Raw genomic sequence first — 23,236 nt, 5'->3', positions numbered from 1 at the left:
TATACTTTGTTACTAATGTAATCACAATCATAAATAATTGACAATTTATCGTGATCATGATTGTGATCACGACCGTTAACAATGATTACAGTTATAGTTTTTGTAATGAAAGCTACTCACCGACAACTTCAAGTCTCGCTGTGGCCGTGTAATGTGGGTAACTGAGAGCGTTATGTATGACCTCACAGCTGTAGTTACCGATAAGGCAACGTGACGCGTGTTTAAATAACGTGATTATACTTTGTTACTAATGTAATCACAATCATAAATAATTGTAAATTTGGCGAGATTATGATTGTGATCACGATCGTTAACCGTGATTACAATTATAGTTTTTGTGATGAAAGCTACTTACCGACAACGTCAAGTCTCGCTGTGGCCGTGTAATGTGGGTAACTGTGAGCGTTCTGTATGACCTCACAGCTGTAGTTGCCTCTAAGGCAACGTGACGCGCGTTGAAACAACGTGATTATACTTTGTTACTAATGTAATCACAATCATAAATAATTGTCAACTTATCGTGATCATGATTGTGATCACGACCGTTAACCGTGATTACAATTATAGTTTTTGTAATGAAAGCTACTCACCGACAACGTCAAGTCTCGCTGTGGCCGTGTAATGTGGGTAACTGTGAGCGTTCTGTATGACCTCACAGGTGTAGTTACCGATAAGGCAACGTGACGCGCGTTTGAATAACGTGATTATACTTTGTTACTAATGTAATCACAATCATAAATAATTGTCAATTTATCGTGATCATGATTATGATCACGACCGTTAACCATGATTACAATTATAGTTTTTGTAATGAAAGCTACTCACCGACAACGTCAAGTCTCGCTGTGGCCGTGTAATGTGGGTAACTGTGAGCGTTCTGTATGACCTCACAGCTGTAGTTGCCGCTGAGGCTTGATGTGACGCGCGTTAACACTACGTGCGTCTCATTTGAGCTTAGTCTCTGCAACAAATTACAAAACTTATGAATAATCCTTATAAATTTACCTATCCTGATATACTTTAATGGTTACTGAGAATTCTTGGAAGAAAGAATATCCCGTTCCAGGGCTTGAACCTAGAATATCATTCTAAGCTACCTAGGCTAACCACTTAAAACACTTAAAGGTATTAGCATTTTTTTTATTCAATAAAAAGTTAACCCTTGAGTACTTGTACATATTTTTTCTGTGCCTTGACTACGATTTCATCTGGTGTTAAGTGATGATACAGTCTATCAGGGGATATAGGTTCAAATACGGTCTGGGGCATGCAATTCTAAGTTTTTAGTCATGTGCATTTTAAGGAATTAAATATCACGTGTCTCAAACGGTGAAGGAAAAACATCGTGAGGAAACCTGCATACCTGCTAATTTCTTAATTCTCTACGTGTGTGAAGTCTGCCAATCCGCATTGGGTCAGCGTGGTGGACTATTTTTCCAAACCCCTCTCACTCTGAGAGGAGACACAAGCTCAGCAGTGAGACGAATAATGATGATGATGATGATATAGAAATACTTACATCAACCCTAATTTCCGTTACAGGCCCAATGACCCTTGTCGTGGGCGTTTCTAACGGCGAATACCTGTAGAACTCCTGCGTGCCTCGGTACCACTTAACGGAATATATTTCGCTGGGGTGTATCTGGTAAAGGCACGCCATAGTAACGTTTCTACCTCGCTGCACTACTCGCGGCAGGATGTGGAGTTCCGTGGTACGGAGGCCGCCCGCTTCTGTGGACAAAGAAAAAGGTTTTTAAACCAACTTGAAATATTTAAGTTAACCAAGTAATTTGAACGCCAAATTCCTCCTAATTTGGTTAGAATGAGGAATTATTTTAAATTTTCGACTAACTTTTATCACTAATTCGTGGGAGGCTTCGGCCATGGCTAGTTACCACCCTACCCGCAAAGCTGTACCGCCAAGCGATTTAGCGTTTCGGTACGATATCATATAACCGAAAGGTGTGTGGATTTTTATCCTCCTCCTAACAAGTTAGCCCGCTTCCATCTTAAATTGCATCATCACTTACCATCAGGTGAGACTGTAGACAAGGGCTAACTTGTAAAGAATAAAAAAATTACTTGACGTCTCAAAAGTAAAGTAAAAGTAAGCCTAATTGTAATAAATAATTTTTAATTTAACTTTGATGCCAAAGATGTCTACAGAAGCCATAATTTAAATCTAATTATATAAAAACGAAAGGTCATTTATAACGAAATCTCGTCAACCACTTGAAACACAAAATTGAAGGTAACTAACAACGCAGTTATTCTCTTCACACTTTTAAATATGAAAAAGCTTACACAATTGGATATTTCTGTCCAAGATAAACAGCTACGAAGTATCCTTCCAAAACTGTCGAGTAGGTAAGTCCGTTCGAAATAAAATAGCACTCAAGATACGAAAACTGACGGGCGATTAAAAAGACCAACTCCGGGGATTAGTTGGCGATCCTTTTACTTGAAGAATCTATATCCCATCCGAGTATATCCAGCAAGAAGCTTGTTCAAGTAGATAAACAAACATACTGCCCGAATGTCAAACTTTAGTATTTGGAATTCTGCCAGTGTTGCTATTTCAAAAGTTACTGCCCAACCCGCCCATCGTTTGTGAGAAAGAGCATGCTTTTTGAAAAATAAACCGATGTTACACCGCTTTTTGATAATTTTGTTATATTTTCTAGAAAATATGTGATATTCTTTTTAAATATATTATTTAACTCTAACGTACATCTGTCTACGATTAAGAAACCTTATTTTTATTCATAGCTAAATTATACCTACATTGTCCAATATTTCTATAATTGTCATCTTGGACATCTTATCGTATTAATAAATATGAATAATAATATGATTTTTTGTAAAAAGAAAACAAGTGCGTCTTCCCAAACTTTTTGACAACTCAAGTTAACAAATAACAGAATTACCGCAGACTAAGGATATTTCAAAAAACACTCAGAGCCCAACAAAATTATTAACCAAGAGTTTCCGTCCTGAGTAAATATTGTCTTTATTTGACGGATCATTTATTTGAAGAACTGACATCCCCCAAGTGGGTGCCGAAGCTGATTAAGAGACAGACTGTTCAGATGTCGAACTTGTATTGGAAGGGTGCCAGTAGTTTTAAAATCACATTGCAATTTAGTGCGGGTTGCAGAATAGAGAAATAATCTGAGGTGCGAGTATTATCTATTAGCACCTCAGACCAAATAAAGAAGGACCAGTATCGTACCCGTACCGTACCGTAGTGAATGAAATTTCCTAGTAATCTTCATAGATTTCGTTATTTAGGTACATACTACAGTAGTTTTGTAAACTAGTTAATGCAAAAAAAATATTTTCTTTTTTCTTTTTGTTTTTATTTTTATTTTATTTCCTCATTTCATGTTTCAATTATTATACTCGTAGATTGTTAGATATAAGGCTTATCATTATTGTGTATGTGTGTGTGTGTTTTATTTATACCTTTTAATTTTATATTGTTGATTAATTTGTTGAAACACTTTTATTTGTTTAGCGTAGTCCTATTATTTAGCATATTAATTCAAGGTTGTTTGTTTTTAATTAAAAGGTAATAATATAGCATATTGTCACTGTGGCTATGTATTTCCGTGGTGTCACCTGGATCGAGGTAGCAGCTGAAAATCAGCGCCGCTTGGCCAAGTACTTTGCTTGGTTTATGCGGCACAATGCTGAGCTGTTACCTTTTTTCAAGGTTGTGCCAAACATAACGAAGTGGTTTTTGATGCTTCAATTACTTTAGTTTTGATTTTCAATTGATCAGGTGGTTGAAGCATCAGACACAACAATAGTGCTTAGTTAGGCATTGTGGTGTATGGCACAATTTTTTAAATAAATGTTTTTTCTTTCTTCTTTCTTACCCACATTCATTATCATTCATTCGTTTAGATTTAGTACCTATACCTTATATTAATGCCATTTTTACACCAAATAGGTAATTTTAAAGAGCTCTAACGCGATTACAACTATGAGACATCGATACGGTAGAGACAGTTTTTATAATCGCACTAGATCATTGATCACAATATAGTTTGACAGAAAAGTAACGTCTCACGTTGTAGGTTTTATTCAACAAGTATGAACTCTTTCATTGCTTATCCCGAATATATATTTTTCATTAAAAACAGCACTCTTGATCAGTACCTACTTGCAGACTGTTTGATGAGAAGTATATATCATGATAAAAAAGAAGTAAATTAAACATTATTTGTTCTATATACCACAGTAAATTAATAATAAACAAATACTTGATGTAAATGTTTAGAAAAAAAACAAAGAGAAAAGTTTTTCACAAATCCCTCGGGAACCATGTTTTTCCGTATGAAAAGTAGCCTATGTCACATAAAGCATATGTACAATTACCTATAATTGGTTTAAAATTACCTATGTGTTATTTCAGAATAAAATCTATTTTTAACCGACTTACAAAAAGGAGGAGGTTTTACGTTCGGCTGTATGTATGTTTTTTTTTATGTATGTCCAACGTTAAAGCCGTTTCTGAAAGAGCCACAGAAATTTTGAAATTTAACCGGCTTGAATTAAAACATCACTGGCTTGGCACCGAATTTTTTTTATTAAAATTTTTCTTACTAATATTTTAAACTTTCGCGTTTAAAATATTAGTAGGATTAATGACGCCCCTCGGTTTCACCCGCGTAGTTTTCGTTACCATGAGATTATTTGGCCTATGACACTCGCAAATAACTCAAATTTCTAGAGGTAAAAGAATTTTCAAAATCGGTTCATCAGATCCAGAGATTACCTACCCCCTACAACACCACAAATTTTACCTCTTTATAATATTATTATAAATTATAATTATCATAATATTTCACTGACTACCATTCCCCAGTATTAACCTCTGGGAATCGTAACAGTCCTTAACCATTAAAAAATTGACTATATTTGAATCTTAATTTTCACTTTAATTCTCGGAGTAATTAATGAATTAAACTTAATTACGTCTATTATCTTTAAATACTTAATTAAAATAATGATACCTATTACTGGTTTTGAAGGGAAATTGTAACTACGCTAATTAATTAATCTCGTAATAGGTACCTACATAAGTCATAATGCGTTTTGCATTTGCCGTGTAGACCAGGCGCAGTAAATTATTGAGTGTGCATAATTCGAGGACCGCATTCTGTTTACAGTTTTGTACCTTCTCAGAAAAGCATACACTAACGGTTATCTTCGATTAACAATTACGATTCGATGTTTGCATACTCACATCCTCACAATGCCTGCTCTATTAAAAGATAGATTAGGCTCTCAGATAGATTTGGATCCAAAATACTTCTTATCCTAATTTATCCATATGTATTTACAGGTTCTGCGCGGGTGACACTGAGAGGCAAAGTTATGTAAAGCAGTTTTAATATTTTGGCAGATTTCTCGGTACTTACATTATAGTCATTATAAAATTCGTTAGCCTCTACAGCCTAAGACCATACACTTAAACTCATGGAAGAGAGGCAAGAAATGAGATTGCAGTCTTCAGCAGATGCGTCAAAATACCGACAAATCAGTAGACAGATCTCTAAGTCGCAAACCAGCGACTTGCGAAACTTCAATACCGAGCGTATTAAAAATGCGATTGAAAACAATCGCGGCTCGAAAGTTTTCGCCAGAGATCTGTCTATTGGACAGAGGCAGCTGACGCGTTTGAAGACCGAGCACGGTAATCTTATTTCTTCCAAGCCCGAGTTATTAAGTGAGGTCGAGAAGTTCTATGGACAGCTATACATGACTACTCAGCAGCCTGTTGACAACTTGGCTGAAGACCCCAGAGCCAAGTTGACCCGACACTATACCGAAGATATCCCGGACGTCAGCCTATACGAGATTAGTGTGGCTCTCAAACAACTGAAGAACAATAAGGCGCCAGGTGAGGACGGAATCACAGCAGAACTCCTGAAAGCGGGTGGAAAACCGATACTTAAAGTCCTTCAGCGATTGTTCAATTCCGTCATTCACGAGGGCACGACGCCTGAGGCGTGGCATAGGAGCGTGGTGGTTCTGTTCTTCAAAAAAGGTGACAACACCTTGCTGAAGAATTACAGACCCATCTCGCTGCTAAGCCATGTTTACAAATTGTTCTCGAGAGTCATTACGAATCGTCTCGCTAATAGGTTTGACGACTTCCAGCCTCCCGAACAAGCCGGTTTCCGAAAAGGCTTTAGCACCATAGACCACATCCATACGCTGCGGCAGGTTATACAGAAGACTCACGAGTATAACCAGCCACTTTGCTTAGCGTTTGTGGACTATGAGAAAGCCTTCGATTCGGTGGAAACCTGGGCTGTGCTAAGGTCATTGCAGAGATGCCGAATTGATTACAGGTATATCCAAGCGTTGAAGTGCTTGTACGAAAACGCCACTATGTCAGTCCGTATTCAGGATCAGACTACGAGGCCAATCCAGTTGCAGCGAGGAGTGCGTCAGGGAGATGTGATCTCTCCGAAGCTATTTACCGCCGCATTGGAAGACGTCTTTAAGCTTCTGGACTGGGGCGGACTTGGCATCAACATCAATGGCGAGTACATCACTCAACTGCGGTTCGCGGATGATGTAGTCATCATGGCACAGACTCTGGATGACCTTAGTACCATGCTCAATGACCTCAGCAGCGTTTCTCAACAGGTGGGCCTGAAAATGAACATGGGCAAAACAAAAATAATGTGTAATGCTCATGTATCGCTCCACCCAGTTATAGTTGAGAACGCTGCACTCGAAATTGTAGACGAATACATATACCTAGGACATATGATCCAGTTAGGTAGGTCCAATTTCGAGAAAGAGGTGAACCGTCGAATCCAACTCGGCTGGGCTGCATTCGGGAAACTTCGCGACATCTTTTCGTCCGAAATTCCTCAGTGCCTGAAGACAAAAGTCTTCGAACAGTGCGTGTTGCCAGTGATGACCTATGGTTCCGAGACTTGGTCGCTAACTATGGGCCTCATAAGAAGGCTCAGAGTCACACAGCGGGCGATGGAACGAGCTATGTTAGGAGTATCTCTGCGTGATCGAATCAGAAATGAGGAGATCCGCAGAAGAACCAAAGTCACCGACATAGCTCAACGAGTTGCGAAGCTGAAGTGGCAATGGGCGGGGCACATAGTGCGAAGAGCCGATGGACGTTGGGGTCCCAAAGTGCTGGAATGGCGACCCCGCACTAGTAAGCGCAGTGTTGGCCGACCCCCCACCAGGTGGACTGACGACATCAAGCGAGTCGCAGGGATTCGCTGGATGCAGTTGGCTCAGTATCGTGATGTTTGGAAGTCCCTACAAAAGGCCTATGTCCTGCAGTGGACGTCCATCGGCTGATATGATGATGATGATTTACAGGTTCTGCGCGGGTGACACTGAGAGGCAAAGTTATGTAAAGCAGTTTTAATATTTTGGCAGATTTCTCGGTACTTACATTATAGTCATTATAAAATTCGTTAGCCTTATTTATATCTTAATATTTAATACGATTCTCAGTATAATTAATTAATTACACTGAATTACGCTTGTTATACTTGATTACGTAATTTAAATAATGACACGTTAAAGGCGTCAGTTAAATTAATTAGTCCTCGTAATAAACGAAGCCGCGGTAAGATTATTGTGTAACCAATCTGTTTAATATCTTCATACAGTTGATAACAGTTTATCATACTAAACTATTTGTAAGCTTTTTTAATGAAAATATAGAAAACTAGTCGACGCCCCGCGGTTTCACCTGTAGTTTTCGTTCTCGTGAATGATTCTCAAATAACGTTAAGCCTTGGACATTAACATTAATCGAAAGCCTTTATGGTGCAGTGTTATGCGCGGATTTACAAAACGGAGGTCCTGGGTTCGAGGTCCACGTCTGGCTAGTTACCACTCTACCGGCAAAGACGTACCGCCAAACGATTAAGGGTTCCGGTACGATGTCGTGTAAAAACCGAAAGGGGTGTAGATTTTCATCCTACGGCTAACAAATATTAGCCCGCATCAATCTTAGCTTGCCTCATCACTTACCATCAGGTGAGATTGCAGACAAGGACTAACTTGTAAAGAATAAAAAGAAAATGTAATATTGATCACGTCAGGGTCAAATCAGCTATCAGACTCAATTTTCAGAAGAGGCCTGCATTAAATATAAGTCAAAAGAAAATAATAATAAATATGAACAGACAACTAGACAGATAAAATTTTGTAGATACAAATAGATCTTGCGTGAAAACATTTTGCCGTGTATTGGATTCTGCTAGCGTTAATCGGGTCAAGTTGTATGTCGAGTTGTAGGGGCCGATTTTAATCACAGTTAAATCTGTCTATAAGGCTTTTGAGCGGCGATTGATTGGACGACCTTTATGAGGCTGCAGTATAGACGTTGCTTATAAATATGAGGTCCTAGGTTTCATTTCCAGTTAGGACACTTCATTTCTAAATGATTAGTAATAGCTCTTTACGAGATAGCTTAACGTTAGCTCGACGCACGTTTTTTAAACGCGACGTTGAGGCGCGTTTTAGAAACGTTCGCAGTCGTTTGTATCGATAACGTGCGTTATCATCACGTGCGTTATTATCGCGTTTATAACGATGTAGAAACGGTACGTCATTGTATCGATTCAAACGCGTGTTTGAATTTTTGTCCAGTCCAGTTAATGATATGTGTTCCTTAACCAATATATTTATCAATTTTATTAACTTCTTTTTTCCAGTTTTTTATTTATTTAATTTTCCAATAATTTTAAAACTACGTACGTATTGGCTGAACTACGTACAACTTTTGTATTAACTACATATTAAAAAAAATAATTTTACTAACCAATACCAGTATTTATCTGAAGAGCCGTGATAACCCAATGGATATGACCTCTGCCTTCAATTCCGGAGGGTGTGAGTTCGAATCCTTGGCATGCACCTCCAACTTTAAGAAATTGCATTTTAAGAAATTAAATATCACGTGTCTCAAACGGTAAACTCAAAACATCGTGAGGAAACCTGCATACCAGAGAATTTTCTTAAATCTATGCGTGTGTGAAGTCTTGCAATTCGCATTGGGCCAGTGTGGTGGACTATTGGCCTAACCTCTCTCATTCTGAGAGGAGACTCGAGCTCAGTAGTGAGTCGAATATGGGTTGATGAGGAAGGATATTTATCTATTTTAGATGTGCCAACTAGGTCATCCCGTGTCAATAGCTCAACATTAAGGCATCATTTCCTGAATTAAATGGCAGCGGGAGATACAGGGGGAACCGCTCGAAAGCGATTGCTTTGTGCGGTCAAAGAGACGTGTAAACGTTGTTGAAACACCCTGTGTTTCGGCGCTGTGTAGGTACTATTAAATCCTAACGCAATTCTCTTTGAATTTCACGTTTGTTGCGCACAAAATATACTACCTCTAGTATGGGGGTAATATATGGGTTAAGTAATATTTTATTCAAGTTAAAATTAAGTTACTGTCATTTTTTATTAGATAGGATCGCATAATAAAACATTGGTTATATTTATATACAACGTTTGTTTAAGTAAGTATGTTTATTTCAAGGAAAATATTTAATATGGTTAACTTTATTTTTTTGAAATAACCATGTTAGGTGATAGCAATAACGAAATATCATCGTCACTTGATGTAGTGACACATGTTTTGAATCGTACACTGAAATTCATATAGATACCCCCTGTACCAGGGTTATTATGTATCTCAGTGTATTATTCAAATAATGAGTCACTATAACGTTTTTGTTTGGAAGTCCATGCAAGAGGCCTATGTCCAGCAGTGGACGTCAGCCAGCCAATAAATCCGTCCGTAATATATTTATGATATTTACCTATTTTCTAAAATGTCTGTACAATAATGTCACGTGGATCCATATGATACGTACTCGTAAATATGCGAAGTTGGAATAGCTGTAGGTAAATCGAACAGCGAGTCGACCACATTTACCGGAATATTGTCAAAGGTCCGATACACGGTGCGTGATCAAAGGCCAAACCTTTGATCACGCACCGTGTATCGGACCTGCGTTTAATATCAGTGAATACGAAACAGATTTTGTTTTAAACTGAGTTTTGTGTACCTCATTTGTTCAATAGTTAGCAACGGTGGCTTCGTATTATGGTGATCTGGCTTAAAGCCCTGATTTAGACTTTTAGAGCCTCAATAGCTCAACGATAAGAGCGGTCAGATTCATCACCGAAAGATGGTAGTTCACTCCCCGCCCCGCTGGTCTATTGTCGTAACCACTCCCAATACCGTCTTTCCCGAAAAGTTGGAGGGGTAAGAGATTATTGGTCATTGGATATAAAAAAAAACTACCTACGGAATTTTCACCTTATTTACGAAAAAATTTCAATCACAGCACAGCACGGGCATCAAGTTACTTTAATCCGGCACTATGTTACATGTTTGAAATCGTACACCGAGATTCATAATTAACCTGCTAATGTTAAGTCGAACTTATCTGTGACGAAGAAGAAGTGAACTATCGTCAACACAACATTTTGCAGGGTATGGAAGGATCACATCCTACAATCCGGTATCTGTCTAACTAATATATTTATTTGGTGGAAATATCACGTAAATACGAGCGAGAGTTTTATTCGCAGATCGGAATAATAAAAGTTAAAATTTTCCTAAATTAAATTGGTTCTAATTTATGGTACAATTCAGATGGAGCTGTTTTTTACCACGCTACCGGCAAAGTCAGGTCCCATTTACCGTGATGTTTGCAGCTGTTATTTTGTTTGGAATCTCTAAAATAAAACCCTTCCTAATTAGCGCTCTACCATTTGGGACTACAGTGAAATTTTAGAATTTAAACTATCGTGAGTGTTATTCATATTAATTGATTATGAAACACGATCATGGATCATGGATGGTTGCTGCCCACAGCGTGGAAACCGCTATTTCTTTCATTGTCACATACAACAAACTTGGAACAAGATAGCATTAGTTCGGTTTGCTTACAAGAAGACGAGTCTAATGAAGATGACATTAATGAACCGTCGGAGAGTGTAACGGAACCTTCACTCCCCACCACTCAACCCCTCTCCGCGCGCGCAATGCGTGCAGCAGCGCGTCGCGCAGCCGCTTCGCAGTTTGGATCGTGCCGCGATGCAAGAACCAGCTCATGACTAAGGGCCCCGTATGGGTTCGAAACTAGTCGGGCATACTCCGACGTAATATCACGTGAGTTTTAGCCGTGTTTCATAATCAATTAATACAGTGAAATTGCAACTTCAACTTAATAATGAATACAAAATAATTGTTATTACCTGAATTAGTTTGTATATTTATTATATTTTGTATTATAAACATTGTTAAAATTATATAAATGTATCATCATATCATCGTTATCATCATCATATCAGACGATGGACGTCCACTGCAGGATAGGCCTTTTGTAGGGACTTCCAAACATCACGATACTGAGCCATCTGCATCCAGCGAATCCCTGCGACTCGCTTGATGTCGTCAGTCTACCTGGTGGGGGGTCGATCAACACTGCGCTTTGTAGTGCAGTCTCTATTCCAGCACCTTGGGATCCCAACATCTATCGGCTCTTCAAACTATGTGCCCCGTCTATTGCCACTTCAGCTTCGCGACTCGTTGAGCTATGTCGGTGACTTTGATTCTTATGCGGATCTCCTCATCTATGATTGATTCGATCACGCAGAGATATAAACAATAATAAATGAAAAAAATAGAAAATTATTATCTAATAAATTTAGCTGCATATCTATAAGTTTTTATAGCTGAATTCTATATTGTCCGTGAAAAACAAAGCAACTCTGGTTTAGCTCCTTATAAACTAGGATCACGTATCTTGGAAAACATTGGAATATAAATGGAATAAAATTAATTAAGCGATGGGGAGCGTCTTAATTTTGTTGTCTTAATCAACAGAGCTTGCTTTTGAGATTCATTAAGTGCCACTGGTATAATATTCGCTGTTATAAAAGTGTTCTGACTTTATATGGTGTCATTAGCTGTCTTCATCATCAACATAATAATCATCATCATCATCATCATCATCATCATCATCATCATCATCATCATCATCATCATCATCATCATCATTATCATCACATCAGCTGATGGACTTCCGCTGCAGGACAAAGGCTTTTTGGGACTTCTTGCGACCGCGACTCGACTGCGACTCGCTTGACATCGTCAACCACGTGTTGACCAACACTACGCTTTTTGTAATAATAAATTGTACTATTTTGATAACTCAATCAATATTTTACAAATCACCATTAAAAACTCATATTCGGCCCACTGTTGAACACAAGTCTCCTTTCAGAATGTGAGGGATTAGGCCTTATTGGCAGAGTTCACACACGTAGACCTTTCGCATTTATATATCCGCGGAATAGTCAGAATTCCAAATCCTCGAGGACGAAGCCGCGGAAATCAGCTTGTTAATAATTAAACAAAGCGTTTGTAGTACTTTACAACAATCACACTAGAATTTGTCAATTTCATTGGTATTTTTAAATGTTTCTCAAGCGAAATCTCATTCGGAAACAAAGTAACAAGTAAAAAGCCGTTCTTGTAAGTAACAACTTTGACAATAAATCTTTTTTTAATGTGCCTTCTTAACAGTCAGCGGAACTTTTAATTAATTCGAGACTCGATCTGCACTCGGCCACTTTTTGTTTTTTTTTTTTTACAAAAATAATTTCCCTCATTGTCTTTCCTTTTATCCGTTCGTACCGTTTTATTTATTTCGAAGGTAGACATAAATTTGATTTTCACTTTTTATACGAGTTTTGCTTACATTTTTCTTCTTTTCTTTCTTTAAAGGTGAGGTACCTTAGCCCTATTTGTACATCTAACCAATAAGTTAAAAAAATACATACATACAGCCGAACGTAGAACTTCCTCATTTTTGGAAGTCGGTTTAAAATGTAGCCTCAATAGCTCAACGGTAAAGCGGTCCGACTCATCACCGAGGGGTGGTGGTTTGATCCCCGCCCCGTTGAACTATTGTACGATAGTTGATTAAAATGATATATAAAATGTATCGTTTTAATCAAACACTAATAGAATTATGACTTACGTCATTAATAACACCCCGTATTCAGCTCACTGTTGAGCACGAGACTCCTAGTAAGGGTTAGGCTAATAGTCACACAAATTACACACGTAGAGAATTAAGAACATTCTCAGGTTGCCTCTCGATGTTTTTCTTCTCGTCTTTTACATTTGAGAAACGTGATATTAAATTACATAACTGAAAAGTTGAAGTTTTTTTTTTATTCTTTACAAGTTAGCCCTTCTCTACAATCTCACTTGATGGTGAGTGATGATGAAATCTAAGATGGAAGCGGGCTAACATGTTAGGAGGAGGAGGTGCATGCTCGGAGCGGGTTCGAATCCAAACCTTATGAATCGAAGGCAGAGGTCATATCCACTGGGCTATGACTTACGAGTACATGTATGTAAAGCAGCTAGGGTCTAAGCTCCTTTTCTAAGACGATATCACGAAAAGAAATATCATAAAAAATGTTATAAAACACAGAAATACTTTAACACAAGGAGGAACGGATGAGTATTTTTCAAAAAGCCTTTTGTCTGTATTTCTAAACGTGAGCTCTCTGTGGGATCAAAAAAATATATTAAGAGGAAAAAATTCTATCACAATTTATTCAATACTCCTCTATTATGACGTGAGGATGGCGTCAACAAATAAAAATGTAAAGCTTTCTTTTATACATATTTATACCGAGATACTGAATACGTTTTTATCTGTATCCGGTTTTTCTTCTGCTACATACTCTTTACTTGTCATGCTCGCAGTTTCACTCAAGTATAATGTTACGTTAGGGGTAGGGTAGGGTAGAGTAGGGCTAGGGAAGAGGTATGTGTAGGGGTAGAGTAGGAGTAGAATAGGATAGGGGTAGGGAATAAGTCAAAGCGAAGCTTGACCGGGCTAGCTAGTGTAATAATAATATTAAATAGGTATTTTAATTTAAGATAAAATAAATAAAGTTAATTTTCTTAATATTAATTTGCAATTTCATTTATAAATTAGCCAATAATAATAATAATAATTACATCACAATATTAGATATTTTAACATATACGTGATAGCCCAGTGAATATGATCTTGGCCTACGATTCCTGAGGGTGTGTTCGAATCCGGTCGGGGCATGCACCTCCAACTTTTCAGTTTAGTGCATTTTAAGAAATTAAATATTACGTGTCTGAAACGGTGAAGGAAAACATCGTGAGGAAACCTGCAGACCAGAGAATTTTCTTAATTCTCTGTGTGTGTGAAGTCTGCCGATCCGCATTGGGCCAGCGTGGTGGAGTATTGGCCTAACCCCTCTCATTCTGAGAGGAGACTCGAGCAAAGCAGTGAGCCGTATATGGGCTGGTAACGACGAATATTAGATAGATTTTTAGACATCATAATATACAACAGACAATTAAAGGAAAAGTTAACCTGCCAAGTATCGTTAAAATGGAAGGAAAAATACAAGCGATAGCTCATTCGACGCGGAGTATTGTGTGTTTTATTTATTTTAGGACCATAATTTTCTGAATGCAGGTGAGGTTTTGATACAAAATTCATGTGCGAAAACCTCCGTTAGAGTTTTTAAACGTCACTTACTCAATTCTCATTGTTGTTTTTGGAAGCAGTCATCGTTCTGATATTTCAAAACGCAAACACCGAAGCAAACGCAAACGCAGCGCAAAACGGGGATAAACATTTTTTGTCCCACAGTTCTCAATTTCGACGTTCGTGGAAAATCTGAACGAAGTTTTAATCAAAATTTTGGATTTATGCCACATGCTAACAACGTGGGACTCGTAATGAAATGGGTAACGAATTCAGGGAATAGATTTTAGTTAGACTTAACTTTTTAAACATTTTTTTTTCTTTTCTTTTTGCATTCGGCTTAAAAGCAAGCTGTTTGGATGTCCGTAGAACAGGCGTTCACAGCAGTGGACGTCCATCAGCTGATGATGATGATGCAAATTTTGAAAATTCAACTAGCTGACACCGCGCGGTTTCACCCGCGTAGTTCTCGTTACCATAAGAATATAGAGATAATATAGCCTATAGCCTTCCTCAGTAAATGAGCTATCTAACACTGAAATAATTTTTCAAATCGGATCAGTAGTTTCTGAGATTAGCGCGTTGAATCAAACAAACAAATAAACTCTTCAGCTTTATGATATTAGTGTAGATGTTAGTGATTCCGAAATAGTCTGCCGGAGGGTTTGCAAGTTTCGAGTATTTCTTTTTCCAAGTAATAATAAACGAACCACGCAGAGAGCCAAACAGGAGCAAGGAAGGAAAACCATTTTCTTACAGAGCAAAACTTTAATTTAATTTAATTTTAATTTAATTTAATTTAATATCAAGCAATACCATACATTACATTATACAATATAATAATAATAATTACAAGTTACATTTTGTTACATAATGCAAGTTATGGATACCCAGTTTGGGCGTAGCCTTTTGTCGAGTGAGTGATAGGGAGACCGATTTTATTTTTTGTTTTTATTTGTCATTCAAGTAGTCATTCACCGTGTAATAGCACTTATCGACCAGAAAGTCCCTTAATTTCTTTTTGAAAGCAATATCTTTCGCCTCATTACGTATACGGTCTGGAAGGTTGTTGTAAATTTTTATTGACATTGCGTATGGGCCGGAGCTGTGGAGTATTAATTTTGAAAGAGGGTAAATTAGTTTATTTTCGTTTTTTTCGCGGAAGCGCCGTGGTTTATAAGAGTTTTCGACTTTTTCGTAAAAATGAAAATTTTTTCTCACAAATTTACATATTTCAAAAATATATATGCAGGGCAGGGTCAATATTTTTAGTTGTTTGAAATACGGTTGGCATGATTCAGTCTTACTTATATGTACGAGGATGCGTATACACTTTTTTTGAAGTATAAACAAATCTTGGGCGTTTGTGCTATTTCCCCAAAGGATTACCCCATACCTTAACCACGCGTACCCATAGGCATAAAATGCAGCTAATGCAGTTTTCATGTCAGTGGTTCTTTTTAATTCTTTAAGTCCATATATAAATTTCGATAATTTATTTTTCGTTTTGTGTATATGATTTTTCCAATTTAAATGAGTGTCAATTTCTATACCTAAAAAAGTTAAACTGTCAACACATTCAATATTTATGTCATTATAGGAAAATTTGATATTTAATTCTGTTTTTTGATATGGTCTGAATTGAATTATTTTCGTCTTATTAAAATTACAGGGCAGGCCGCTCTGCGTCTAATCAACTTGAAAGACGTATTGCGTTCTAATGTGACTTATAACACCGGCATACCTTTCAGACGGAAATACAGCAATGTTGCTAGCCACAGGAATAAGTATGGCGATCATACTTTCCCGTCAACTCTGTAAAAGATAATATACTACCGACTATTAATATCATTATCATCATTATCGACCCTTATTCGGCTCACTGCTGAGCTCGAGTCTCCTCTCAGAATGAGAGTGGTTTAGCGAATAGTCCATCACGCTGGCCTAATGCGGATTGGCAGACTTCACACACGCCTCTCACTTGCACACCAGAGAATTTTCTCAAATTCGCTGGTGTGCAAGTTTCTTCACGATGTTTTTCCTTCACCGTTCGAGATACGTGATATTTAATTTCTTGAAATTTCATATCCACTGGGCTATCAACGCTCGAAGTTATTAATATAGTAATAATCATTAGTAAGTATTAGGTACATACGAATACCTATGTATTATATAACTGACACTATATGCTAAACTAAGAAGGTAGGTGAGAGGTAAATGAGTGTGTTCTTAAGTAAGTTATTATCAAATGACTGCGTTGTACCAATATAGTCTTCATTGTAAGACAAAATAAAGAGTATTAATTATAGTTCCAGGAATACATTAGAATAGTTTATGTTCTCAAACACAATGTTCTGGTGTGACCACATTAGATAAAGTTTTGCGTTGATAGTATTTTGTCAGTGAAATCGCTTGGGTAATAAGATTTTGTCGATGATTTTTTAGACGGAAGACCGAAAGAACTAATAAGGATGTTATTATTGCGACGACGATATCACCTCTAAGAGGAAGAAATTAATTGGATGCCTATAATTATATTGAGTGTTTTCTTTATTATCTTACTAGTTATTCAACATGAATTTCACAACAAAAAATAGTCTAACTTCAAAAACTCATGTTTTACAATGGTAAATATCTTGTAAGTTATAAAACTTATTCAATAAAAAGTTTTAAAACTAAAATTCAACCAAAAGATACAACTTCAAACATAAAAATGTTATAAAAATGTTTCTACTGATACATACACTACGAAACAGAAAAAAAATCATAAATGTGCTGACCGTATTGCAGACGCGATATTTATCGTTTTTCGCTCAGGACCTTTGAAACCTGCTTTCGTCCAATCACGACGATCTATACTTTATAGTTCTTGCCTTATTTATTTATGGACGACCATGCGCTGATAAACTTCAAGCTTTTATATAATCACGAAGGTATAGCATCTATTCTTTATGTTTATTGTTGACAGCTCAGCTATTTAAATCGCGTATTCACTCACTATGTCCTCTTCCACAAAATAAGAAGCCATTAAATTGGGACAGAGAGATATATCGCGACTAGTCCAGCAGGTGCAGCAATAAGTAGCAACAGCTGTATCGGAATAAACTAATGGTTATTGCCATCTTATTGCTTCTTATTGCTCTTATTGCTGAGGGAGATTCGGTCCCTTTATATTTGGTCGTCCGTTGTCTTATTAATATTGTATGCTGGTACTGTGTATTATTAGATTGAATACTCGGAATTAAGAGCTGGGGTTTGTTCGTTTGTTTAGTGATTTATTTGTGTTTAACTTCCGGTTTTGTTTATTTTTACCAGAAAGTTTACTTAATTTATTGCTTTCGTTTATTTTGAAATTTTCGGTGTACAATAAAAAGTATTTTCATTTCTTTTCAACTTAATAAGTTCAAATAAGAAAATTGTCCAGCTATTGTCCTGCCTATTTATATATTATTACGTATTTAAGTTAAATGTCATCTACCTGTACGATGCCCACCAGTGGGTACCGGATGATATTTTTGTTCAATAGAATCTCGATTTCGTACAATATGTCAACTAGCATACGTCAAACATTATGTATAATGTTTGTAACAAACATTCAGCTGGATTATTCACAGTGAGGCAAAACAGACATCCAGTATAGGTACGTTTAGATTGCAACTTGATTGCAAACGATCGATTATTCAGCCGCAGCTATTTAATTTAGACAGAAATTCCAAGCATCCGATGCTAGACGAATGACAAATAATTAAAATAGTTAAAGAAATAAAAAACCCGACTGCTTATAATATAAAAACTGACAAATCAATAGGTAATTAAAAAAAATAGAAAACCCGACTGCTGAATCCTTCTAGCAGACTAGACCTGAGCCTATTTATACAATCCTATAGTGACCCATGTTGGGTACCGTGCTGGGAATCAATCTCAGGACCTCTTTGTTTATAACCAATAACCACAACACAAAAAACTGTGCCAGGATTGTCAAAATTCTAACATCTATTCATCTATCAAGAAAAATATTGGAAAAGATAAAAGCCCGACATAAAACGCACCATAAAATTCACATCACACCTACTAAAGCATTTATATGATTTTTCAGTCACTTAACTAAAAGTTTCCCTGCTATCGGAGTTCAGCAACAAAATATACCCACTTATCTCCTATGAATATTTTACGCGATATTTTCCTTTGAAACTAGAAACTCCAAGTATAAGCTGCTATTGACAGCTCCAGCGGAAATATAGTTAGAGAGGAAACTTTTACGTTCTGGCGACGCGACGAAAAAATGTTATCCCTTGCGTTAAGATTAGAAATACTGTGTTACATACGACTTCGCAAGTCTACCTTAGATAAGAACTTTTTGAGGTAAAAGAAAAAATCAGAACTCTTTTAGATTGACTCACTCATCATTGATTCACTCATTTTTGTCTGTCTCTTTCTGTTAATACCCTTTCTCTCGGCGTGAGTTTAAATTCAATCCATCTACTCAGGTGTAGGTACAGTAACTCAAAGATGCGAAAAAATAAAAATTCGACATAAATTTTAAACTACTGTACGGTACTTTCCGTTAATATAAAACTACGAAATTTGACAAATAATATCATCCAAGTATACAAAAATATCTAAAAAAGTTGTAATTAAATCACTAAATAAAAATTTGATTGAATTAACCGTGCTGTGTCAAGTATCGTGTAAAAAGGCTTTATTGGCTAGGGTATCGTATGAAAAGGCGTTATTGGCACAAGCTTAAACGGCTTAACGTACTTTCCGAGGCTGTAACACTTACTTTGTATCTCCAGGATATATACTTACTAAGAATTTCTCTTTAAAAAGAAAAGCTGAGTGTTTTATAGACCTTTCACACAAACCCAAGATCTCATAAATCGTAACTGCACTTGCAAAGCAATCAACGTGGTAATTAAAAAAATATATGAATTATAACTATTTACTCTGAATACAAATAAGAACACATATTGAAGTTCATTTACTGACTAACTGACGCCGCGCGGTTTCACCCGCGTGATTTTCGTTCCCGTTGGAATACGAGGATAATATATACCTTATAGCCTTTCTCGATAAATAGGCTATCTAACACTGAAAGAATTTTTTAAATCGGGCCAGTAGTTTCTGAGATTAGTGCTTTCAATCAAACAAACAAACAAACAAACTCTTCAGCTTTATAATATTAATATAGATTTAGCCTTTCTCAGTAAATGGGCTATCTAACACTGAAAGAATTTTTCAAATCGGACCAGTAGTTCCTGAGATTAGTGCGTTCAAGCAAACAATCAAACAAACTCTTCAAATTAAAGCAAAATACTATATAATCCAGTTAATTAAGCGAACTAAACATTAAACAACATACGATAAACCCGCTTCCACGTGTGGATGCGATGGTATCGATCCGCCGCGGAGTCACAATCGCGCTCAAATGGACCGCAAACTGTAATTGGCTCCAGTGATCCCTTCGTTATTTGATGTGCATTGCGCAGTACGGGTGCACCCAGCGTGTGGGAATTAAAAGATGTACTTTTTTACAATGGACTTTTGCTGGACTGCAATACTGACTCATCATCATCATCATCATATCAGCCGATAGACATCCACTGCAGGACATAGGCCTTTTGTAGGGACTTCCAAACATCACGATACTGAGTCGCCTGCATCAAACGAATCCCTGCGACTCGCTTGATGTCGTCAGTCCACCTGGTGGGAGATCTACCAACATTGCGCTAAATAGTGCGGGGTCGCCATTCCAGCACCTTGGGACCCCAACGTCCATCGGCTCTTCGAACTATGTGCCCCGCCCATTGCTACTTCAGCTTCGCGACTCGTTGAGCTATGTCGGTGATTTTAGTTCTTCTGCGGATCTCCTCATTTCTGATTCGATCACGCAGAGATACTCCGAGCATAGCTTGTTCCATCGTCCGGTGTGTAACTCTGAGCCTTCTTATGAGGCCCATAGTTAGCGACCAAGTCTTGGAACCATATGTCATTACTGGCAACACTCACTGGCAATACTGACTGTCGGAAGGCAATAAGGTTGAAGTTGTAGCACGCTTTGAAGGTGTTATTTGGAGTTGCAGTTCTGCAACGAAACAAATAATGACTGAATTTGATTGTTCTTCGAGATATGGGTGTGTTAAGCTACCAATTTTCCATCTGCTTCTGAGACTCTCGAAAAAATAAAACCCAATGTCTCAAGTTGCATCCGCGAATCGACAATTTTATAATTACACATGTATATCCAGTGGCATGGTGAAAGCTGCTGTAGCTCGTACCTATATACTGCAAATATATCAAAATACGATTTAATACAATTAATTGAGCGAACTAAACTGTAAACAATACACGAAAACCCGATTCCGCTAATATAATAGACATGCTTGATTAGCCAAAATTCAATTAGAAGGAAATAATTTAATTAAATATAACGACAGAAAACGAGAGCCGTGATAGCCCAGTGGATATGACCTCTGCCTTCGATTCGGAGGGCGTGGGTTCCAATCAGGTCCGGGACATGCACCTAAATTTTTTCGGTTAGGTGCATTTAAGGAATTAAATATCATTGCAGGAAAAACATCATGAGGAAACCTGCATTCCAGAGAATTAACTTAATTATCTGCATGTGTGAAGTCTGCCAATCCGTATTGGGCCAGCGTGGTGGACCCCTGGCCTAAGCCATTTCATTCTGAGAGGAGACTCGTGCTCAACAGTGAGCCGCATAAAGGTTGTTAATGATGATGATGATGACCTAAAACACTACTCCGAATTACACATTACCCGGGATCGAAGCTGTAGTCTCCCGAAAGAGTTTACTATCACCGCATTTGAGTTTAAACCTAGATCAACAGAAATTAGGATCTCCTTACCTCAATACTCGAGCTATCCAAACGTTAACAAGTACACCTACGTCTCATTAGTAACCTCAAACCTTGATTGCCGGCTTGTCTTAGATCTAAGATGGTTTGATTAGCTATTGACATTCGACGACATGACTCTATTTACTAGTGCGAAATGTTGAATCAATACCTATTGATACCTACTCCTACAGTATAGTGTATCAGGAATAAAGTCCTCTAGTAAATTATCAGCGGATGTCCGCGACCTCGTCCGCGTGGTATTCAGTTTTTAACAAATCCCGCGGTAACCATGGATTTTTCCGGGATGAAAAGTAGCCTATGTGTTAATTTATACTATTATCTATCTCTACTTTAAATTTCAGGTGATTCGGTCCAGTAGTAGCGGCGTTAAAGAGTAACAAACATCCATACAAACTTTCGCGTTTATAATATTAGTGGGATTTGCTACATGCTATTACTGTAGTCATACTTAATCTGGACATGTAATTAAAATATACCAACCAACATTGGAGCAGTCTAGTAGCTTTTAAGCCTCAAATATCCCCTCTTTCTCCCATAAAATAAAAATCCTGGCCTCATATGGGAACATCTATACTTCTATATTAATATTATAAAGCTGATGATTTTGTTTGTTTGTTTGATTAAACGCGCTAATCTCAGGAACTAGTGATCGATTTGAAAAATTCTTTCAGTGTTAGATAGCCCATTTATCGAAGAAGGCTATAGACTATATATTATCCCCGTATTCTTACGGGAACGGGAACCACGCGGGTGAAACCGCGCGGCGCCAGCTAGTTTTCTATAAAGACTTTCATTAACAGCCCACTATAGGGCAACATAAGAATACCTACTTATATTAGAGGATATATGGAGCTTAGACCGATAACGATATTCCAATGCGGGTAGATGGGCATAAGTTGATAATGTTTGATTCTATAATGATCACGGTAAGACGTTAATGATAGTAATCGACTTACTCGAAACTTGCTCTCCGAGGCAAGAGGGCGTGGCATCACCGACTGCCAACCTCGGGCTGAGAATTTCCATTGGAACGCTTGCTTGCTTTAACGGAGGTCCTGGGTTCCCCTCTGAGCCAATTGAGGTTTTCTCAATTGGTCCAGGTCTGCTACATTTTTCCACCTTCATTCATGAATAGGGGTTGTTGCTGTGAACCCGTTACGCAAAATCAGATGGGCTATTCACTAACTCAGTCGCTTTTAGAGAATTTTTGAAAAGTAGACAATAGTCTACTTTATTATTATTTTATTGTTACTTTATTATTACTTTTTTATTTTATGACTATGCTATAAATTAATATGTATCACGCAGTGAAGTTGCAGTTTTAATTTAACCCATTAAATGTTGTTTGACTATTCGGATTTTATTCTGTGAAAGACATTGAGTTGACGAGTTTTTGGTAGCTGGGAGGCTTCGGCCGTAGCTAGTTACCACCCTACCGGCAAAGACGTACCGCCAAGCGATTTAGTGTTCCAGTACGATGTTGTGTAGAAATCGAAAGGGGTGTGAATTTTCATCCTACATCTAACAAATTAGATTAACCCACAGAACACACAAGGCAAGATTACAGTCAAGGGCTAACTTGTGAAGAATAAAAAGAAGAATTTCTTAGAAGAAAGATAAACTCTAGATATATTTAATCAAAGCGCGACTCAAGTTTAGAAACCAACCTCTTAATTCGAAGAAACAAAACCACTGTCAACAAGGCTATCCACAATTAAGGAGTGCCTGAATAATTTAAGATGACATATTTTGTTCCCAATTCCTTGAAAACACTCAAAA

General features: G+C 37.4%; 1 protein-coding gene across 1 annotated transcript in view; it reads right to left on the bottom strand.

The window, feature by feature from the left end:
* LOC112056293 (uncharacterized) overlaps nucleotides 1-23,236 on the bottom strand; it is a 106,404-nt gene that overhangs the window by 40,722 nt on the left and 42,446 nt on the right. The window contains exons 2-3 of the mRNA XM_052883838.1: nucleotides 1,520-1,731; nucleotides 826-961 (exon numbers count right to left, since the gene is read on the bottom strand). Coding sequence (XP_052739798.1) covers nucleotides 826-961; nucleotides 1,520-1,731 — 348 coding nt within the window. The remainder of the gene's footprint in view (nucleotides 1-825; nucleotides 962-1,519; nucleotides 1,732-23,236) is intronic.

Source organism: Bicyclus anynana, chromosome 10 (assembly GCF_947172395.1).
Source record: "Bicyclus anynana chromosome 10, ilBicAnyn1.1, whole genome shotgun sequence".
NCBI classification, from domain to species: domain Eukaryota; kingdom Metazoa; phylum Arthropoda; class Insecta; order Lepidoptera; family Nymphalidae; genus Bicyclus; species Bicyclus anynana.
The sequence above is the reverse complement of the archived record's forward strand: the minus strand, read 5'-3'. Positions and strand labels throughout refer to the sequence as shown.